This window comes from Epinephelus lanceolatus, chromosome 10, assembly GCF_041903045.1.
Source record: "Epinephelus lanceolatus isolate andai-2023 chromosome 10, ASM4190304v1, whole genome shotgun sequence".
Lineage (NCBI taxonomy): Eukaryota > Metazoa > Chordata > Actinopteri > Perciformes > Serranidae > Epinephelus > Epinephelus lanceolatus.
In genome coordinates, this window is record NC_135743.1 from 46039108 (window position 1) to 46062930 (window position 23823).

Genomic DNA, 23823 nt, shown 5'->3' on the forward strand with positions numbered 1-23823 from the left:
AAATCTGGGTGGAAGGTGCTTAGTTATCTTCAAGTACAAAGTTAAAATAATCAGGCCCACAAAGAAATGGACTTCTTAATTATTTGCCAATGACAATGTTAAACATTAATGCTTAATGTTTTATCTGTAGTGTATGATGTGTTTGTCCTTTCAATTGACAGTGAGATTTGATTGTGAAATACAACATTAAGTCAGTAATAAAGACAAAACGAGTGCAAATATAAATAGATGTATTGAAATTTTAAACAAGTTATAGATGAATATAAAAAACTCAACATTAGCCATGACAGCCTGGGCTATGTTCAGGCCTAACAAAATGTGTCCTAAAGGCCAAATTCAAAAGCAGTGACACTGCCAACAGTAAGCAGTTCACTGCATTTGGAGGTGGTCTTTAAGACGATTAACTAATTTACTTAAAAACATATCATTTCCCCTAGGTGTGAAATGAACTTCATCTTTCAAAAATAGCCCAGGACTGTCATGTCTGATGTGAGGGTGCTCAATTATGGCACCATTTAAACTATGAACAAATGTAGCCATAACACTGTTAACAAATTTCCTGGCCTTATCAACCTTTGCTGGATTGCCACCAGCCTCCCACCTGCACCTTTGGGCCAATGAAGAAAATATTATCTTAATGCCAGGATGCTGGAGGTGACGCTGGTGCAGGTCCTCCTTCATCATGCTGACCATCTTGACACTGCTGACCTTCCCCATGTTGTTGCTGCCACATTGGATGATGAGGACATCTGGTGCTGCTCTTCCTCGCAGGGAGTGGGAAAAGAAGGAGAGAAGGCCTCTCCACTGCAGTCCACCCCAGCCAAACCAGCAGACATGGATGCCCAGCATGCTGACGTTGCTTCCCAAGGTCTCTGCAGCTCTCTGGACACCACGCCAGACATAGCTGTCACCAATGATCCACACCGTGCGTATGAAAGTAAAATGAGTGTAATAAATGCTTTAGGTAATGAAAAACATAAAGTTAACTATAAAGGGTCAATCATTTCTTTTTGCTGACAATACTATTATGTCACATCTGTAGGATAAAATAAAACAGGGAGCAACACCTCAAAATATAGATGACTTGATGATGTCTTTTAAATGCTTTCTTTTTGTCCTTGGAAGACAATGTAATATTAGCTGTCTAAAACTGGTACTTACAGTTTCTGCTGTGTGTAGCAGGCGTGGTGGAGACGTCACAAGTGGCCATGACCTCAACACCGGTGATGTACTGAAAGAAATTAACATCTTGTAACAAGTATAACACTGCCTTTCTTTCGCAATTTCTACATTTCTTTATCATGTTCTAGATGACAATCTCGCAATGCGCTGTTCATAACAGTAACGTACATTTCAGTCCCCTTCGGACTTTTATCAGTGTCAAAATCATAAATATGCGCGTTGTTTGCAACAGCGGTGTGGGTACAAAGATATAATCTTTAATGTCAGCCGTTATGCACACTGCACATCCAACTACTAACTCGAATTTCTTGTTTGGTATCAACAAAACATTCATGGTAAGAAAGAACACTACCGTTAAATGGGTAACATCACATGTGACTTGTAGACTAGCTCCGGCGCTCGTTACTACGTTGCTAAAATGATAGCTGAAACAATGCTAACGTGCTAGTCGCCTAATGTAATTGTAAACATGACTTGTGTATGCTCGCTGACGAAACGAAACGTTCCTACAAAGTAGCTATAACATTAACAACAGTTAAAAAAGGTCGTTAAAATATATGGTAAAATGCCAAATTACCATATCTGTTCCAGCCGCATCCATGGTCAAGCCAGTATGGGTCAAGGCGAGTGAGCGCTTCTTCCTACGTGCTCAAAAACGTAGGTTCTGACTGGCCGAAGAAGAGTCCTGTGCATAGACATATGTCTATGGTCCTGTGTATCTGCGCTCGATTGCTCTTCCTTCAACCTTCAAGTACCCGGATGTCTGTCACAGTAAATTTGAAATTGAATTTTGAGAACTGAATTTGAATTGTGAGAACTGAATGTGAAAATATATAGAGAGTTGAATTTTCAGTGAGGATCAAATTTGATTGGACTTCACTTCCAAACTAATAAATTCAATTTCAAATTATACTACTCAGATTCAGTTTTTCAATGCAATGATTCAAATTAAACAATACAATTTTAAATTATGTGATTCAAATTCAGTTTTTCAATGCAATTATTCAAGTTTAAAAATTCAAATTCAATTAAAGCTGCAAGCAGCTGTGTTCGAGCCCTCGCTCCCCCATGCAACCGCGGGGGCCTGAGGCATGGGGGGCTGTGGCGCAGAGCGAGAAGGGAGAAAAACCCTGGCAGGAGCGAAAAACGCAATGTTTCGTTCATCCACCAGGTGGTGCTACGAGCGTAACCAGATGTGGGCAGGTGCGTTCAGGGGTGGACCATCATCACACGTGAAGTTTAGAGCAAATCGGACAATGTCAATGTATAATAGATGGCATTTCCTGTTTCCACAAGGGGGTGCCATGAGCAAGATTGCCTACGAGCATATGGAGGCATTGAGGGCGGGGCTCTTATCATGTACAGAAATTTTGAAGCAGTTTGGATGAAGTATGTGGGAGGGAGAGCTGCTTCAATATGCATGGCGATGCATCAAATATGGTGGTGCCATGGAGGCCACGCTCCTTCGCTTAGAGACAATCTTTTAATATTTTTTGATCAGCATGGTCTCTGGATGATCTGTAAGAAATTTGAAGTCGACTGGATGAAATCCCTAGGACCAGTTCGTTAAAATACAACATTTGGAAATCACGCCAAAATGACAAGTCAAAATCAAAATGGCCGACTTCCTGTTTGGAGTAGACCATTGGTGCCAGAGACTTTTATGTGCGTCTGGACAACATACACATGTGTACCAATTTTCATGTTCCAACTCCAAAAAAAACCCTATGGTTTTTGAAAATTTCAAGGGGGCGCTATAGAGGCATGTTGTCCCCTCCATGGGTGGCGCCCCCATCAGATGTAAGAGCTCACCATTCTTGACCTATGTATCAATTTTAATGAGGAGATGAGGTCGTTGAAGCCATCAAAAAGCCAAACGTATTTGATGGCGAGGGCAGTGCCATAGCGGCCACACCCCTTGACATAGAGAAAAGCTTTTAATAACGTTTGATCAGCATGGTCTCAGGGTGATCTGTACCAAATCTGAAGTTGATTGGACAAAATCTGTAGGAGGAGTTCGTCAAAATACAAGGTGTTGAAATCACAAAATCGCCACCAAAATGAAAAGTTTAAATCAAAATGGCTGACTTCCTGTTTGGAGTAGACCATTGGTGGCAGAGACTTTTTTGTGCGTCTGGGCAACATACACATATGTACCAATTTTCATCTTACTACCCCCCAAAAAAAACCCTATGGGGAGGGGTTTTTGAAAATTTCAAGGGGGCGCTATAGACGCATTTTGTCCCCCCCATGGGCAGGGCTCCTATGGGATGCAAGAGCTTGCCATTCTTGACCTGTGTATCAATTTTCATGAGGATATGAGATCACTGAAGCCATCAAAAAGCCAAACGTATTTAGTGGTGAGAGATCGATAGTCACCACACCGCCACATGACCACCATTAGATGTAGCTTCACAGCGTTCATAAGGTAGCTTCACCAACTTGTTCTGCATGCATTAGAAGTGGAATGAAGTTGATGCGGTCAAGTTTGTGGCATCAGTAGATGTTAAAGTAAAAACTGGTCACTTCCTGTTACCACCAAGTGGCGTTATGAGTAAGGTGGGATATTAATATATCTGGCCGTTCAGGGCGGAGCCATCATCATGTCCAGCAAGTTTGAAGCTGCTGAGATCAAATATGTGGGCGTGAGGTCCATTTGAAATTCGATGGCGAGAAAACAAAAAGTCGCCAAAGTTTGTCACGCCCTAGCGGCCATGCCCCTTGACATAGTGTAAAGTTTTTAATAACTTTTGATCAGCATGTTCTCAGGATGATCTGTACCAACTTTGAAGTCAATCGGACGAAATCCCTAAGAGGAGTTCGTTCAAACATGTCAAAAATTCAAATCAAAATGGCCGACTTCCTGTTGGGTTTACGGCATGGGTCCAAGAGGATTTTTTGTGCGTCTTGGGATGTTCTATGAGCTCACCAATTTTCATGCGTGTAGGTGAAACTCACAGGCGGGGCACAAGGCACAAAATTTTCTAGGGGGCGCTATGTCACCATTTGGCCCCATCCAAATACAACACTGCCAAAATATCAAATTTTTCGCCAGACAAAATGCATGTGCCAATTTTGGTGAGTTTTTGAAATTGGGAAAAGGGCCAAATTGGAGATTACCTGTTCGTAATAATAATAATAATAATAATAATAATAATAATAATAATTAAAGCTGCAAGCAGCTGTGATCGGGCCCTCGCTCCCCCATGCAACTACGGGGGCTTGGGGCACACGGGGGCTGTGGCGTGAAGCCAGAAAAAACCTGGCAGGAGTGAAAAAACGCAATGTTTCGTTCCACCAGGTGGCGCTGCGAGCATAACCAGATGTGGCCAGGTGCGTTCAGGGGTGGACCCTCATTACACATGTGAAATATCGAGCAAATCGGACAATGCATGAAGGATTTATACCAAGTTGATGTTCCGTGGCAAAGGATGAAAAGTCGCCACTGCCTCTGCAGCAGCCTGCAACATGACAGGACACGTGTGTCACTGTGGAGATTCATCAACTTGATCGTCATGTGGCCACAAAATGGAGTTGATCAGGTCAGGAGCTTGAGGTTGGTGTTTGTCAGTGTAAAAGATGGCATTTCCTGTTTCTACAAGGGGGCGCCATGAGCAAGATTGCCGTCGAGCATATAGAGGCGTTGAGGGCGGGGCTCTTATCATGTACAGAAATTTTGAAGCAGTTTGGATGAATTATGTGGGAGGGAGAGCTGCTTCAATATGCACGGCGATGGATCAAAAATGGCAGCACCATAGCAGCCACGCCCTTTGACCTACAGACATGCAGAGCACAACTTTTGATCAGCATGGTGTCTGGATGATCTGTAAAAAACTTTGAAGTCGATTGGATGAAATCCCTAGGACTAGTTCGTTAAAATACAACATGTGGAAATCATGCCAAAATGACAAGTCAAAATCAAAATGGCCGACTTCCTGTTTGGAGTAGACCATTGGTGCCAGAGACTTTTATGTGTGTCTGGACAACATACACATGTGTACCAATTTTCATGTTCCAACTCCAAAAAAAAAAAAAAACCCTATGGGGAGGGTTTTTTGAAAATTTCAAGGGGGCGCTATAGAGGCATTTTGTCCCCCTCATGGGTGACGCCCCTATCAGATGCAAGAGCTCACCATTCTTGACCTGTGTATCAATTTTCATGAGGATATGAAGTCGCTGAAGCCATCAAAAAGCCAAATGTATTTGTTGGCGAGGGAGGCGCCATCGCGGCCACGCCCCTTGACATAGAGAAAAGCTTTTAATAAGTTTTGATCAGCATGGTCTCTGGATGATCTGTAAAAAATCTGAAGTCGATTGGATGAAATCCCTAGGACTAGTTCGTTAAAATACAACATTTGGAAATCATGCCAAAATGACAAGTCAAAATCAAAATGGCCGACTTCCTGTTTGGAATAGACCATTGGTGCCAGAGACTTTTATGTGTGTCTGGACAACATACACGTGTACCAATTTTTATGTTCCAACTACAAAAAAAACCCCTATGGGGAGGGGTTTTTGAAAATTTCAAGGGGGCGCTATAGAGGCATTTTTTCCCCCCATGGGCGACGCCCCTATCAGATGTAAGAGCTTGCTATTCTTGACCTGTGTTAGACTCACAAGTCAGTCTTTAGACGCTTTGCTTAACTAAAGACTGATGACTTTCTCTCTGATTTTTTGTTAAGATGGGCGGATACAATTTCAGAGTTTAAAAAAACTCCCTACGTTGCAGAACCAATAGTAAATCTGCAGGGCGGTCCTTCGGTGGCTTGCTGAATTCTTGTGCTTGTAAACAGAGTCCCACTAGAAACACGTGTAGCGGTACAAAATGGCTCAGCCGTACTCGCAGAAAACGCTGTCAAAGTTAGTGGATGTTTGTCGCGTTTGCAGCGACACATTCTCGCCAACTAAAAGAAACAAACATAATCTTTTACAAGGCCATGATTCATCCGTCAGGCCGGACTATAGACTATAGAGGGAATCGCCTTGTTGTTTACAAGGCGATTCCCTCTATAGTCTATAGTCCGGGTAGAAAACCAGCAGAGCTATATATATAACTTATATATATACATATATATATATATATATATATATATATATATATATATATACATATATATATATATATATATCACATTTTTCACATGACTGTATCACCGTTTAGACTAATCCCATGTTTGTAAAGTCTATAAACACAATGATTGAACAAACATTACTATTTCTGTGTGCACGTTTAGCTGAGCTAACCGCTAGCTGTTAGCCCTGTTAGCCGTTAGCGGCGTCTGTAATAGGTAATAACTCGTTAAACGGTCCGTGAAAAAAATATCTTTTCCAGCGGATATCTTAGTTACAACATGATTGAGCTAGCAAAGCAGTTTTGTGTTGCTATGTGTGGTATTTATTCAGTTTTGGGAAATCACGATGTCTAGAAAGCATCAGTGGCTGCAGCCGACAGGGACAGCTAACAGCAGCAGCAAAGCTAACATCAAGACGTCATCTGTTAAAAGCCTCCCGTTGTCGGGTACAACATGAAACTACTCCAGTTAGCTCAATCATGTTGTAACTAAGACATCCGCAGGAAAAAAAATATTTTCTTCACGGATGAGCACACGTTTGATAAAACGGAGTTAAATCTCTCGGCATCCATTTTCAAGCTCTCTGTGGGTTTGTTTCCTTGTGGACGAGAAAAGGGGGAGCGCACATTTCCAAGTAGGCGTGTCCTTTTCAAAAATGCAAGAGGCGTTGCTTTGTTGCCGGCCGTTTTCGCCGGTGTGTTAAACACACTTTAGAAAGGAGTGTCCCCAGACTATCAGAAGGCGGAGATCTCTGATTGTCTGGTGGCGAGACTAGACTTGTGTATCAATTTTCATGAGGAGATGAGGTAGCTGAAGCGATCAAATTGCCAAACGTATTTAGTGGCGAGGGATTGATAGTCACCACGCCGCCACAGGGACACCATTAGACGTAGCTTCACAGCGTCCATAAGGTAGCTTCACCAACTTGTTCTGCATGCATTAAAAGTGAAATGAAGTTGATACGGTCAAGTTTGTGGCATTAGTACATGTTAAAGTAAAAACTGGTCACTTCCTGTTACCACCGGGGGGCGCTATGAGTAAGGTGGGATATTAACACATCGAGGCGTTCGGGGCGGCGCCATCATCAAGTCCAGCAAGTTTGAAGCCGCTGAGATCAAGTATGTGGGCAGGAGAGCCGTTCGAAATTCGATGGCAAGAAAACGAAAAGTCGCCAAAATTTGTCACGGCCTAGCGGCCACGCCCCTTTACATAGAGAATAGCTTTTAATAACTTTTGATCAGCATGTTCTCAGGATGATCTGTACCAACTTTGAAGTCGATCGGACGAAATCCCTAGGACAAGTTCGTTCAAATGTAAGTTGTGGAAATCACCGTAACGAAAAAATTCAAAACAATATGGCCGACTTCCTGTTGGGATTTTACCATGACATTAAGAGACATTTTTTGTGCATCTGGGTATGATACATGTGTGTACCAAATTTCGTTTGCCTACGACAAAATAACCCCAATGGGGAGGGTATTTTGAAAATTTGTAGGGGGCGCAAAAATATCGAATTTCGGATGTGGCCGGACAAATGTGGAAAGTTAGAAGCATTTTCAAATTTGGGAAAGGGGCGAAGTTGGGGCACGAAGTCGGGTAAAGAATGATATAATAATAAGCAGCACGATTTAAATAGGGTCCTCAGACGACTTCGTTGTCGCTCGGGCCCTAATTAAAGCTGCAAGCAGTGATGAACGGGCCCTCGCACCTTCACGCGACTCGGGGGGGCTGGCAGGACGCCTTCTGATGCGTCAGTTCATTTCTGTCGAGGTTAGACATCGCATGCAGGAGCAACTTGGCCTATCCTTGTTACAGTGCTGGAATGACATATTTCACATTTTGTATCACTTCCTCTTTCCACTAGGGGGAGTTGGAATGTGCACTAATTATACATCATGTTTTTATACATCTAAAACCCACCACAGCATGTAACTTTCAGATAAATCGAAACATAAGTGTTTGATGAGACCTATTTCCTGTCGCCACTAGATGGATCGATGAGTATCAGGCAATATGGTAATGAAAATGTGTTCAGGGTGGGACTAATATGAATCATGTGAAGTTTGGTGGAGATTGGACCATTTATGCCAGAGCTACAGCAATTTTGCTTTTCATGGCAAGACCTCAAGATTCAACGCTCAGCAGCGGGCACGCCATTCAACATTGGGCAAATCCTGTGATAAATTTTGGTCACAACATAGTCACGCTTACATACACCAAGTTTGGAGCCAATCTGATTAAATCTGTAGGACAAGTTCGTTAATTTACAAGCCCTGCAAATGGGCAAAAATGCACAAAAGTGGCACAAGTAAATTCAAAATGGCGGACTTCCTATTGGGTTTGGAGCATGGCTCCAAGAGACTTTTTTGTACGTAATAGAGTGTTACAGGTGCCTACCAAGTTTCATACATGCAGGTCAAAGCAGCTTTGGGGGCTGCTTAATTGAAATATTCCAGGGGGCGCTGTTGAGCCATCTTGGTGCATCAAAGCACAAAAATCACATCAGACAACAGGACTTGTGACCTGTCATGTGTACGCCACGTTTGGTGAGTTTTCAAGCATCCCTTGTCCCTTCAAAACAACATCGTGTTTGATGGCGAACAAGGTAGCGCCACGGTGACAGCGTTTGATGAAAACTCAAAATCTTCATTTTTAAGTATCATCAAGGTCTAAGGACTTAGACCAGCAAGTTTGAGGTGGGTCTGGTTAACCTCCTAGAAGCGGGACATCAAAGAATGTATAAAGTAGCTTTCTGTTGCCAGAAGGTGGCGCTATGGCGGTGATTCAAAATTCCTCTGTAGATGTGTTCAGGGCTGGACTGTCATCCACTGTGTGTGAAGTTTTGGCAAGATATTCCCATGTGGAGTCAAGTTACAGCAACGTTTATCATCACGGCGAAACATCAAAGTTCGCCCCCAGGCTGTGGCCATGCCCTTCGACGAAAACTCACAGTTTCCACAATAAAGCATCATCAACGTCTTATGACTTTTTTCACAAAGTTTGAAGTGGATCTGGTCAAGTCTGTAGGAGATGTACATTAAAGTCTAAAACATGACATTTCCCGTTGCCAGTAGGGGGCGCTATGTTTATCTCTAATTATTGACATGTAGATGTGTTCAGGGCGGGACTGTCATCAATTCTGTGAAGTTTGGGCAAGATTGGACCATGTATGCTGGAGTTATAAACTACTTCCTGTTTAGTGGCGAGACCCCTAACTTTGACGCCATCCCACGGTCACACGCATTGACGAAAACTCAAGCTTTTGATAACTTTTCATCTTCAAGGTCTTGGGATGGGACAGACCAAGGTTTGAAGTCGATCGGATGAAATCTCTAGGACTAGTTTGTTCATTTATGACCCCTGGAAATTGCCAAAAATGCATCAAAACTGCACAGTAAATTCAAAATGGCCGACTTCCTGTTGGGTTTCGAGGATGCCTCCAAGAGGCTTTTTTGTAGGTCCTGGAGTGTTACATGAGCCTGCCGAGTTTCATACACGTAGATTAATCTGGCTTCAGGGGCTGTTATCTGAAACTTTTGTAGGGGGTGCTACTGAGCCATTTTTTGGAACCCACGCACGAGACCCTTAAAATATCAAATTTTTCACCAGTTCTGAGATGTGTGCAAAGTTTCATGAGTTTTCAGGTATGTTAAGCCTCCCAAAAAGGCAATTCATTTGGAGGAATAATAATAATAATAATAATAATAATAATAATGATAATAATAATAAAATTCTTGCATTTCAATAGGGTCCTGGCACCGCTAGGTGCTCGGGCCCTAATTAAAGCTGCAAGCAGCGATGAACGGGCCCTCGCACCTTCACGCAACTTGGGGTGGGGGGCTGGCAGGACGTCTTCTGACGCGTCAATACATTTCTGTCAAAGTTAGACATCGCATGCAGGAGTGACTTGGCATATCCCTGATACAGTGCTGGAATGACATATTTCACATTTTGTATCACTTCCTCTTTCCACTAGAGGGAGTTGGAGAGCGCAGTAATTATACATCTTGTTTTTATACATCAAATATACACCACAGCATTTAACTTTCAGATAATCAAAAGAGTGTTTGAGACCTACTTCCTGTCACCACTAGGTAGCACTATGAGTATCAGGAAATACGGTCATATAAATGTTTTCAGGGCAGAACTAATATGAATCATCTGAAGTTTGATGGAGATTAGAACATTTACGGCAAAAATATAGCAATTTCCTGTTTCATGGCGAGACCTCAAAATTAAACCCTCTGCAGCACGCATAGACACTAATGATATGTCATGTTTGTGTACATCAAATACACACCACAGCACTGAAGTTTCAGGTTAATCCAAAGATAAGTGTCTGGTAAGAAGTACTTCCTTTCACCACTAGGTGGCGCTATGACTATCACGGAATATTGTCATATAAATGTGTTCAGGGTGGGACAAATATGAATCATGTCAAGTTTGGTGGATAACAGACCATTTACTCCAAATTTATAGCAATTTCCTGTTTCATGGCAAGACATCAAAAGTAAACCCTCTGCAGCGCGCATAGACACTAATGATATGTCACGTTTGTGTACATCAAATATAGACCACAGCACTGAAATTTCAGGTGAATCCAAAGATAAGTGTCTGGTAAGAAGTACTTCCTTTCGACACTAGGTGGCGCTATGACTATCACGGAATATTGTCATATAAATGTGTTCAGGGTGGGACAAATATGAATCATGTCAAGTTTGGTGGACAACGGACCATTTACTCCAAATTTATAGCAATTTCCTGTTTCATGGCAAGACATCAAAATTAAACCCTCTGGGTTTAGAGGATGCCTCCAAGAGGCTTTTTTGTACGTTTCTGCGCGTTACGTAAGCCTGCCAAGTTTCATACATGTGAGTTAAACTAGCTTCAGGGGCTGTTTCCTCAAACTTTTGTAGGGGGCGCTACTGAGTCATTTTTTGGAACCAGCGCACAAGACCCTTAAAATATCAAATTTTTCACCAGTTCTGAGATGTGTGCAAAGTTTCATGAGTTTTCGGGTATGTTAAGCCTCCCAAAAAGGCAATTCATTTGGAGGAAGAATAAGAAGAATAATAATAAAAAATCCTTGCATTTCAATAGGGTCCTCGCACCGCTAGGTGCTCGGGCCCTAATTAAAGCTGCAAGCAGCAATGAATGGGCCCTCGCAGTCCACGCGCACGCGGCATGCTGCCGTCGGGGGGCGTGCACCTAAATGTCTTGTCAGCTGTAATAAAAAAAAAAAAAACGTTATCGCTTACTTACATTTCCAATATACAGGTAAGCACCCAACCAACGTATGTATTTTTCCAATATTTATGAGCACAAACCCTCATCGGGCCATGGAACACAATTAGCAAAAGTGTTGTGGTAATCCGACTGTATTTGGTCAAGATATGAAAGACTGTCTGTTTTGAAAACAATGTGCAGGAATTTGTTGTTTTATATTTTGGCCGTTTTTTGGACTATCAAAATTCTTTTAATAACTTTTTGTCAGGAGGGTCCACAGATGCTTCATGCAAAGTTTGGTGCAAATTAGTCAAATTGCTTAGGAGTTCGAAAAAGTAAGTTTTTCATTGTTCGTGATTTTGCGAATGGAAATTCAGTGCAAAAGTGGGCGTGCCTTACATCACACAATTCAGCTGAATTCAGGGAACACTTTGATATAAGGTTTCAAAACATGCAACATGTTATGTGGGAGTTGTGGGCCAAAAACACTTTTGCATTGAAAATAGCGCCACCTGCTGGTCATTTTTGGTGTGTGAGTTACAGGGTCCAGTCTATACCACCCCTATCAATTTTATTTCCATGAGTGTTATGGTGTTGGCACAGTGCCAAATATTAAATTAGACGGCCACCAGAGCGCCACCTAGTGGCAGATCGGTAAGTTCTTCGTCAGATATCCTCAGGAGGGCATTGACAATAATTATACCAAGTTTTGTGTTAATCCGCCCAACCGATGTTGAGATATAAAATACTTCAATTTAAAAGGCGCCACCTTGTGGTCATCACCCGAAATTTTGCACAGAGCCTCAGGGGCTCATGGGGAAGTGGTAACCTAAGTTTCATGTCATTCGGATACACCAATGTGGATATATGCAGCACTTCCTGTTTAGAACGAAATCTGCAGGAAGTTGCTATTTAATAACTTGAGTATTGTTTGGAATATCGAAATTCTTTTAATAACTTTTTGTCGAGAGGGTCCACAGATGCTGTGTGCAAAGTTTCATGCCAATCGGTGAAACTGCCTGGGAGGAGTTCGAAAAAGTAGGTTTGTGACATTTTGCGAATTTGCGGGGAAAAAATGCAGAAATGGGCGTGGCCTTTACCACAAGATTCAGCACAATTCACTGAACGCGTGGATATAAGGTTTTTGAATGTGCAACAAAGTATATGGGAGTTATGAGCCAAAACGCATTTTTAATAATAGCGCCACCTAGTGGTGGAAATTCCAGAGGACAATAGATTATAAAATTTTTCGCCAGGTGTGACTTATATTCCAAGTTTGCTGAGTTTTGGGGTATGTTCAGGTAGTGAAACATGCGATCATTTTGGCGGAAGAAAAAAAAAATAATTAAAAATAAATAAATAAATAAATAATCAGGAGAAAAACAATAGGGACCTCGCTCGGGCCCTAAATATAAATGATTCAAATTCAGTTTCTGGTGGCACATCTTTCAGCCCATAATAACCACCTCTACTTTTCTCATGTACTTCTTTCAGTTACTACGGCAAAAACTTATTTTCTTAAAAGTGACCAACTGTAGCTTAAAGTGTTATTTGGTCAATTATGTAATTTTTTTTATTCAAAGTTGACAATGTTGAGAGGTATTATTATGACAACCTGACATTAACAAATACAACATAGCCTGTCAGACACAAGCATAGCAGGCCTAATTATCAAACAAGATACTGTACAAGTGGGTTCTGACCACGAACTGCTGTCAGGTCAAGGCCCTGATGAGGACAATGAGCATGCAGTTGGCCTGACTGAGACTATTTCTGACAGATTCTGCAGAAATTCTTTGGCTGTGCAAACCAACTGTTGCATCAGCTGTTCAGGTGGCTTGTCTCAGACAATCTTGCAGGTGAAGATGCTGGATGTTGAGGTCCTGAGCTGGTGTGGATACACAAGGTTGCCCCTTGTGTACCTTGCAGTTGTGAGGCTGGTCGGATGTACTGACAAATTCATGGAAACAACCTTGGAGATGTCTTTTGGTTGTAAAATGAACAGCTCTGGACATCCCTGCAGTCAGCATCCCAATGGCACTCTCCCTCAAAACTTGGGACATCTGTGCATTGTGTTGTGTCATTTTAGAGAGTCCTTTTACTGTGACCATCCCAAGGCACACCTGTGTAGTAATGATGCTGTTTAATCAGCATCTTGATATGTCACACCTGTCAGGTGGATGGATTATCTTGGAAAAGGAATGTTCTCACTAAAACTGATTTTAACAAATTTGTGACCAACATTTGAGTGAAATATATCTTCTCAGTGCATAAATAATCTTTCACATGAACCTGTGAAAAATGGGAACAGAAACAAAAGTTTTGTATTTCATTTATTGTTCAGTATACATACTAGCTCAGATGAAACCCAGATCACACTGGTATGCTACTTTATAAGACAAAAGAGTCTCAATGTTTAGTTATCTAAATGTCATTGTTCTGTGATTTACGTACTATCAGTGCACCTCTATAAATGTAATTTTTTTTCAAAACTAAAAAGTATGGACCATATGTAATGCTCAGAGCCTGTGGGCACTCACAGCATTGTTTGTGTACTGTGAAAGATACTCACACACTGGTAGAACTGGCCTCTCTGGCCGCCGGTGACGAAGCGTTTACCATCTGGATTCCAGGCCACACTGGTCAGACTATCCTCATGAGACTGACTCATCTTTGTTCGTAACTCCCCCGTCTGGACAACAGAAGGGGGGGGGGGGGGGGGGAGAAAAACATGACTGAAAAGATCAGTAACTCACCCTACAACACACTGATTTATTTTTCTGTCATGTGACCTTCTAACTGCCTGAAATCCCATTTCTCATTAGTGGTTACAGATCTACCTTCAGGTTTGAGTTGGGTGAAAAAGACTAAATGCAATGAGAATGCAGTATGGCTGCATTCACAGAGTCCTGCGCCTTTTTACATGACAGTGACTGGAGCAGTTTTGGTAGGTTTATTATTGTCATTGTACAACACAGGGTTGCACAATAAAGGGCAGTTGTAGTCTCCTCATGCTACAAAAGAAAACCAGAACACATATGTTTGTCGGTGAAGATTCTCAGTCATCTAGGTCATGGTAATCGTAAGTGCTATATCGAAGACGTTTCGCCTCTCATCCAAGAAGCTTCTTCAGTTCTAACAGTCATGTGAGCTCTTAATTTCAAAATCGTTAACTCTGAGTCGTTAACAACTCTGAAACTACGAGCTCACGTGACCCCTACGACTCTGCAAGGGTTCTCACCCACACAGGGTTTATAGCCTGCAACTTCGTTCCAGTCATTTAGAACTGAAGAAGCTTCTTAGATGAGAAGCGCAATGTCTTCAAGAAACGCAAGCAAGTCCAGTTGCCTATGATATAGCACTTACCACAACAAATAATAAACTCTTTTTTATGGTGGAGTGTGGAGGATGAGGTGGAGCCAAGGAGTCTCACAGCCTGAGGAGAGAAGCTGCTCTTTAGTTTGGTGGTATGGCAGCAGAAACTCCTGTATCACTTGTCAAGATGGTAGCAGGGTGAAAGGTTCCTGCGCAGTGTTTCCCCTACATGATTCTTTTAAGTGTTTGTGTTGGTGCTACAGAAGCTGGAAAGAACAATGTGGGTCAACTAATTAGAGCAAAGAACAGGGGGGTGTCAACTCTGTACAGTGAGCTGACATTATCAACAGCAACAAATAGACAGCCGCTCTGCTACCAAGACTGGGAATTCCTTGGACCATGAAGAATGTGTTTGGAGTGGAGTTTGTGATGAGTGTGTGACAGATGGACAGGCTGTGACAGCTGGTGGTCATGGAGGAGTTAACAACCCACTGTTTCTAATTATGAGCAAGAACTGCATTTGACCTAGAGCTGCATGGTTAATTGTAGATAATGAAATAATCCCAATTTCATGTGCTACATTAAGCATTTTGCAATACTTAATACACTATTTGCTATTAGTACATAACTGATATCTATAAAATGCTGCCTTTTCTTGCAGGGACTCTCATCATCTGTTTACGGTCTGCTCTCAGGAAGTTTGAGTGTGCAAAAATAAAAAAAATACATAAATAATGCAGAATGATCCTAGCAGCCTCAATTTAGATATGAATGGCCAGTAGCCTGTTCTGATTTATATTCACATCAGAGGTGACAGCAGTGGCCATTCAATTATTTTCATTGTTGTTATATTTGTAGGAGTTTTCTAAATGTGGATCACAACTTAGTCCGAGAGGAAGGAAGCCAATAACCAGCTGACAGTGTGTCAGACATGTTGTAGCTACCCGAGGGAGCAATATGGCTTGGCCAGGCAGGATTTTTGTAGATTTCTACAGCTGAGGAACCATGGTGATGAGACATTAAGTAAAGAAGATCTGGAAAATCTTAGTTCTGGATCTGGCAAACTAAATGTGTTTAGCTCAGCATATACAGCTGAGCCAGGTCATAAAACAATATCTAGATTATATAAGGGTCTCTAAGTTTAAAGTCGGGTGACATGTTTTATATAAAAGAAAAGTGGGAAAGTCAGGGAAACTTTCAAAATATCAAAGGAGGAGTGGGAAAACTTAAAAAAACAAGCTATGGAAATCAACCAACTCATTGTCCTGGAGAGAGTTTAACTGGAAAAATATGGTCAGATACTTTATAACACCAGCAATCAAACAGTGTAAGGTGAAGCAGACAGCATGTTGAAGAGGCTGTGGAGAAGAGAGAGCAGCTCATTATCACATGTTTTGGGAATGCCCTGGAATCCTTCAGTTTTGGAGATCAATTAAAGATAGCGTGAAAAAGGTGTTAAATCTGAAGACTGATATTAGTTTTCAGGTCCTATACTTGGGAAAGAGGCCCTGGCCTCTCCAGTATGTACATTTTTAGAATTATGCTGGTTCCCAGCAAAAAAGTGATCATGAAAATATGGTTACATCAAGAACCATCTCCTTTAACTGACTGGTTTAATGTGATGCATGAAATTTTTGTTCCAAAAATAAACCTTTGAACTGAGACTCAGCCTTATTTGAAGAATGTTGGAAAAGGTGGACTGTATTTATTGACGCTTATAGAGCAGATTTTTAGTAAAAGTTGTATTGTAACTTAGTGCTGGCCACTGTACTAAGTGAACCAGTGAACTGGTGTTGATTTCTTGAATGATGAATAACTTTTATTATATCATTATTTTTAATATTTATACCTGTACATTCCAGAGCCACAGCTCAGAGCAGTCATCAGGACCACAGGCTATCAGGTAGACATCATCAGGGCTCCAGGCCAGGTATGAAACACCATAAGCATGACCCTCCAGAGTCTTCACCAACTTCAACTGGTGGGTTTCCTGTCAACCAACACACAAACCAGTCAGTTATCTGGTTCTTATAACTCTCACATGCCAACTCATTTTTTCTTGTCTGAACTAAAACTGATGCTGAATAAGTGGCTGATTACCATGTCCACGTGCCACACAATGACGGTGGTGTCTTTGGACCCGGTTGCCAGTTTTGTGCCGTTATTGGAAAACTTGCAAAACCAGACTTCATTGCAGTGTTCAGTGAGAATCTGCTGAGTGTAGCAGGGGAACTGTTTCCTAGAGATTAGGAACACACATAGGCAGACATCAAGCTTCATCATGCTATCAATACTCTTAATAATATGACAAATTAGTGAAAAAATATCTTACTATTAATTTAAGAACACAGAATTGCAACAAAATAAGTGGCATAGTTTTACGTGTCAACCTAACAGCTTGCCTTTAAATATTCAGTATAAACTAAACAAAAATTATCTCTCATTTCTTTAGTTAACAAAAGCAACTCAGAGTGAGATTCAGATTCTTTATACAATATTAATAGTACAACAAAATCAAATCTACCGTAAATTACACATTTAAACAGTTTGCAGATACAGATACAAAAAATGTACCCTGGGATCTATTTATATATAAATCAACAGGCAATTTCTCTTTTAGCAAAATCCTAAATGATTGAGTTGTTTTTGTCCAATCTGGACCTTTATGCTCTGCCATTTCTCCTCTAATCATCATGCTGTAACCTGGGACAGGCTGTTGTGCTGCTATAACTATTGCACATTCACACATATACAGTTTTTTGTCGAGCTGTGAGTGTTACATAGGTTCACATTGTCAAAGGTTTATGACAAAATCACTTGACGACACCAACCCCCTTATGTGCACAGTGAGAAAGAAGAGGGAGAGACGCTGTGCTACTGACAGATGAGCTACTGAATGAGATCCCTCTGAGCGATTAGTCGCTAAAAGAGTCTGAGGAGTCCGGGGCTGTTCATAAAATATTCAGGATGTCACAGTTTATTTCACACTACTGAAGGTGCTCCTATTTTGGGGACCACCGCCGAGTCAGTAATAATTTCGCTTTCAGCCATGCTTGTTGTTGCTGTGGGTAACAGTATGACGTCAATATGTCAACAACTCAAAATATTGCAGTTATCATGATATGAATTTCTCATATCATATCAAAAATTATGCCAGTATTATCATGAACTAGGGCTGTCAATCTTCCCCCAAAATCAGATTTGAATTTTTAATGTTTTTTATGTTAAAAATTCGAATAATATTCGAATTTTTCCTTGGTATAGGCTATAGCCTAGACCTACCACCGCATTTTTATATTTTTTGTGTTATGACGTTATTTTAATATTTTGCATCACATGCAAAAGTGAGCGTCTCCGGCTTGTCAGCGCTGCGCTGACAAGCCGGAGACGTGTTGCTCCTCCTCACTTCAAGTCACTGTCATTAACTTTTAACCTGCAAAGGCGGCAGTGCCGCAACATTGTAGGAATTTATGAAAGCCCTTGTGAACATTTCAATAGTTACACATTAAAACAATATTTATTTGCAATTACTCTATTGAACGACCCCGAAGCATGAGCAAACGGGCTGTGTCACTTCGGATCAAAGAGATGCACCCTGTCACTGTCAGCGCAGGGCTGACAGGGTACCCTCTGCTGAGAAGAGAGAGAGGAGATGGATTGTAGCTCTGTTTGTAAACAGGGCTTCTCTGACAGTCATGTATTTCCCCAAAAAACATCTCTTCATGCACGGTAGAGTGCCGTTTTTTTGTTTGTTTTTTTTTCAAAATCGCCTTGATATCTAGCAAATCACCTGGCAACCCTCCAATCGGCAATATACGATTTGATCACTAATCGTCCCAGGCCTATTTGCGTCGTACCGGAAGTCAAATATTCGAACCTTAGTTTCCAACGTCGAATATGCTTATTTTTACAATAATTCGAATTGTTTTCAAATAGCGAAGTTCATTCTGACAGCCCTATCATGAATGATATGATACTGCACACCTCTAGTGCGTATACCACTTTCTGAGCATAAATTGGGATTTATAAGGAAAATTTGAGAAGGAAATGCGTGTAAATTTAGGAAAACTGATCCATGCATACGCACATTTTGGAGATAGGGGAAACTGGCGACACAGATGGTGAGCTGGTGAACTGAAGCCAGACTATTGACATTAAATGTGAGGAATCATTGTATGTATAATGACACATTTGAATTCATGTCATGTTTCTTATAGATCCACTAAATAAATATTTAAATACAGCAGTATTACTTGTGCTTTATGGAGATTTTTGTGTCTTTTTGTTGCAATCATATAAAACTGTTTTGAGAGCATATTTCTTGAACTGCAATCAAAAATCAAGTTTGTAAGTACAAACGTGTGATCATTTTGCTTATAAATGAGTACTCTTTGCTTGCAAGTTAAAAAGTTTTGAATAATAAAGAAACAAATGTAGCTCCATAGTGCTTGTGCTAGTGAGCCATAACTTTTCCATAGGCACCTTCTGATCGTAAAATATAAGTCAACTCAAATCCTAAATGAAATCTCGCTCAATATTTAATTGCCTCCACCTGACATACAAACAGCAACATTTCTGTGTCAACAAAATTCATTTTCTTTTTTTCCATTTGGTTGTTGCCATTAATCACCTTGAGGAACCACTGACCAGCCGGCTCATGTCTATTAGGGCTGCAACAATTAGTCGACTAATCGGTTTGAGTAATTTTTCATAGAAAAGTACTATAAAAGTACCCCAAAATACTGTTATTGCAGCTTCTTACGTTCAAATATTGGCAGCTTTACACACTCTCCCATGACGGTGAATTAAAACCCTTTGGCGTGATGACAAAACAAGACATTAGATGACATAATTTTGGGGTTTGGGAGAGACAGACCGACATTTAACAACATTTTAACACATTTTTTGGTAAAATGATTAGTCGACCAATCGAAAAAATAATCGACAGATTAGTCGACAATGAAAATAATCGTTAGTTGCAGCCCTAATGTCTATGCATCAACATTCATGTGGTGCTTTGCATTAACCATTTATGGTTGAATGTGGGCATGTAATGTTCGCGTTCACATGCATCCATCGTCTGAAATGTTGGTTGTGCACGTCCTCAGAAATTAAAGCAATGTGTCCGCAAGATGTAATACTCACATGAATGGTCAGGGCAGTGTTGGTAGAATGAGAAAAAGAAACCCACCACCACTTTTTCTGCTGTGATCCATGCTCATCTCAGAATGAACAATACAGTGACCTCCTCAAGTATTGCCAAGTTTATTGTTTACATCATGCAAATCTGCATGTTCTATATGGTCTAAGTTATCTGGTGTGCTGTCTAGTGGAATCCCCGGTAACACACATAGTATATAAGCAAATAGGTGAACAATTCTGTTCATGGCGGGGGCTGGCTGTCTACGCAAACGCATGGTTAAAACCAAGTATGTCTCCGGCCTTACCTGCTGCAGGCGTGGTCCAGCAGCAGAGACACAGAGTCCAGTCCACTGTCCAATTTGGTGTTGTGGTAGAGGCAGCGCTCCCTTTGCAGCTCAATCGCCTGCTTCAGAAGAGTCTGCAGGCGGCGAGGAGGCAGCATCACTGATGGAGGCAGGTATGCTGCATACAAACACAGAAAGATTCTAATTAGTTCAAAACACAGTGACCATTCCATACATTAAAAAAATGTATGGAATCATCTAGAACACAAATTGTTACACACACCAAGTAGCAGAAGCTGGGCTTCTACCTCTGCAGGCTGAATGCAGGTGAGCATGTGGATTAATATAATATAATATAATATAATATAATATAATATGATATTTTTCTTTAGTGTATAGTGAATTGAAAATAAGAACTGTTCGGGCATTGGTGGGTCCGTGTATCATTCGTTCATTCAATTTTCAATTTAAAATCAAAAAACGAAAAAATGGTTTGTTTTTTCATTATACGTTTATTAATCACATTCGAAAATACAAAAAACGGTTTGTTTTTCTTGTTTTTGATTTTATGCTCACATCAAAAATAGCAAATCGAAAAATGGGCCACGATTGAAATTTGATTTTGATTTTTCATTTGATCCAACTTGCGTGACCCGGAACTATTTTCTACGGAAGCGTATTGCATTCACTGGATAAAAAAAAAAAATAAAAAAAAAAAATAGACACCTTAGGATCTCGTAATTACAAGATCTCGTAATTTCGAGATCAGGATCTCGTAATTTCGAGATCAGGAAAGGTGCCACATTGGCCACTGCCTAGCTCAGAACCACATACTGCACATCCACGAAGGGGGGTCGGAACTACTGTAACCAGCTGCCACTTGGGTGGTGTCATCTTGACTATATCCCATATCTTTATTATAATGTGTAAATATTGTAAATTACGAGTATTACACTAAGCAAGGCGATGTTACAACAGTGCGCACGGTATATATTTTGATCTATTTCATACTTCAGATTGATATTGTTATTATTATTATTAATATAATTAATTATATTAATTGGTGACAGAAAAGAACGAATTTCATTCTGCAGGGAAACGCGTGTCCTTACTGTGCATATTGAATCTTGAATCTATGTTTTATGAAGACCCTGTGTGCGCTCAACTGTGGCACAAGTTACGCACCGAAATCTGGCGGAAGAAAAATAATAATAAGACGAAAATAAGTAGGCTGTGTGTGACTTGTGCGATGATGAAGTGGTGGGTGATCCATGTGCCTGACATCGATTGATTTAGTTTCAGCACCGTGGTAGCTCTTTTCTGTCACCAGTTAATGCCTAACAATATAAATCTGAAGTATAAAATAGATCAAAATATATACGGCGCGCACTGCTGTAACATCTCCTTGCTTAGTGTAGGCCTAATATTAATGTGCCTGCCGTGGCTGGTCTGTGAGTGTTTGGTGGCTAAGAAGAGTTTTAAGAGTGGGTCAGCTCAATCTTACAACTCCTTCTTAGTGAAAGATCCTCTTTAGCTAAAAGCGATCTGGGAAACGCGGCCATTATGTCAACATACAGGAAAAATGTGTCCAGAGTTGACATGACATTTACCGGGAGAGCTAGAGCCATTTGACCAAAGTTGACGTTATTACTGCTGTAGCATGATGTTATTAGGCTAAATACTACATTTCTAACAGTGTCTGAGCTGATTTATTGACACAGCATGCTTGTAGGCTGCTGTAACGTTAGGTTTACAGAGGAAATAACGGGAAATAACGGGATGTGACTTAATCTGGTGAAAATATCGTTAGTGAAACAGAAACAAGCGTTAGTTAGGGGACAAGAGACAAGAGTCACAAAGACTCACGTATGCTAAAAGTTACTTACAACCAGTGTATTTACACTACTGTATGTGTCCGGGTCCTTCGCCTGTGGAACAAGTAACGTCACCACTAACTTGTCCCCAAACGAACGCATGTTTCTGTTAGGCCTATGTGTTTCACTAACGTTCTTTATGTATTATGAAGAATGTCAGACTGGCCAATCAGTGGTAGAGTTGGGCCCAGAGTCACAAACAGCGCATTTCGACTGATACAGAACCGGCACATTGCCGGTTCCCGAACCTAATTAAGTAGGCTACTTACAATGGCATTAAAGACAATCTGACATTCTGTTTGTTGTTGGTTATTTCCTTAAAAACTACGACTTTACTCTCGTAATATTATGACTTTTTCTGTTATGACTTTATTCTCGAAATATTACTACTTTAATCTCATAATATTTCGACTTTATTCTCGTAATATTATGACTTTAATCTCATAATATTTCAACTTTATTCTCGTAACATTATGACTTTTTCTCAGTTATGACTTTATTCTCGAAATATTACGACTTTAATCCTTATCTCGTAATTATGAGATCCAGTGAATGCAATGCGCTTCCGTAACAGTTCCGGGTCACGCAAGTTGGATCAAATGAAAAATCAAAATCAAATTTTAGTCGTGGGTCCGGGTAACATTGGAAAATTCGTAATTCAAAAACCAAAAACGGTAAATCTGTTATTTGATTCAAAACAAAAAAACAAGGGTACCCAAGAAAACCATTTTTGGTGTCAGAATCAAATGACGAAAAACTAATCAAACCCGGCCCGTTTTTGTTTTTTGCCGATTCGTTTTACCGTTATTCCTTTTTGGATTGAATATTGAACAGGTCTGCGGACATTCAGCCAATTCGTTTTTGCGTTTGAAACCAAAAACGGAAGTCACGTGGTTTTTTCCTTTTTTCATTTTAAACCAAAAACGAAAAACAAAATCATGTGATCTATTCCTTTTTTGTTTCCAAACGAAAAACCAGAAAACCAATTTTGGTTTTTGCAAATTCCTTTTTTCATTTCTCATTTGGGACAGACAGTAGAATGAATGAATTTCTGTCTTCGAGAGATATTATTTTGTAATATAACTGAATTTTCTATCCATACATATAAATTTTAAATATATTAAAATGATAAGGCATCTTTGAGTAAGCTGCGGCTATCATTTAAGTAGGCTATGTTGTGGCCGGCCGAATGTCCTCTTTTTTGGAAATCAAAATATGGTCACTCTAGGTAAATGTCACCTAAGCACCTTCAGATTTTATCAGTAGTGTACCCTTAATAGATAACTTGTGTATATGGTTTGTATTGTGCTTCGTGATATTGTTTGAGGGAACTGTAACGTAAGGTAACTGCATACGAGTGGATGCAACCGTCACTAATGCTAGCGTAGATCCTCAGGGATTTAAGCTGTTATTACTTTAATTTTGACAATCTAACCTGTGACAACACATTAGCTAAGGTTGTAAGGACTGTAACTGTTGGTAGCTGTTGTTGATTTTGTTAGAATATGTTGAATTGTAATTTTATGGGTTATTTGTTTGTCGGACGATTGAGCTAAGCTAACTGAACAAAAAAGGAATAGATCACGGGTCAGGGGTCAGGGGTCAGGGTACCTTCAGGCAGTTCGTTTTTTTAAACCAAAAACAAAAAACGGAAATACCGTGGTTTTCCCGTTTTTTCCTTTTTGGTTTAAAACGAAAAAACGAGAAAATGGAGCCGTTTTTCCGTTT

General features: G+C 40.5%; 1 protein-coding gene and 1 long non-coding RNA gene across 6 annotated transcripts in view; both read right to left on the reverse strand.

Moving 5' to 3' along the window:
* wdr26a (WD repeat domain 26a) overlaps nt 1-23823 on the reverse strand; it is a 167137-nt gene that overhangs the window by 68668 nt on the left and 74646 nt on the right. For all 5 annotated transcript variants that reach the window (XR_004502331.2, XM_033638675.2, XM_078172043.1 and 2 more), the window contains exons 6-9: nt 20243-20399; nt 16896-17034; nt 16645-16785; nt 14053-14172 (exon numbers count right to left, since the gene is read on the reverse strand). Coding sequence is in view for 4 of the 5 variants with exons in the window: in XM_033638675.2 (XP_033494566.1) it covers nt 14053-14172; nt 16645-16785; nt 16896-17034; nt 20243-20399 (557 nt within the window). In the remaining variant the exon portion in view is untranslated. The remainder of the gene's footprint in view (nt 1-14052; nt 14173-16644; nt 16786-16895; nt 17035-20242; nt 20400-23823) is intronic.
* On the reverse strand, nt 214-5473 carry LOC144464547 (uncharacterized). The gene is made up of 2 exons (XR_013492260.1): nt 1162-5473; nt 214-904 (listed from the first exon to the last, which is right to left on the reverse strand). It is a non-coding gene; the product is annotated as an uncharacterized LOC144464547 (long non-coding RNA).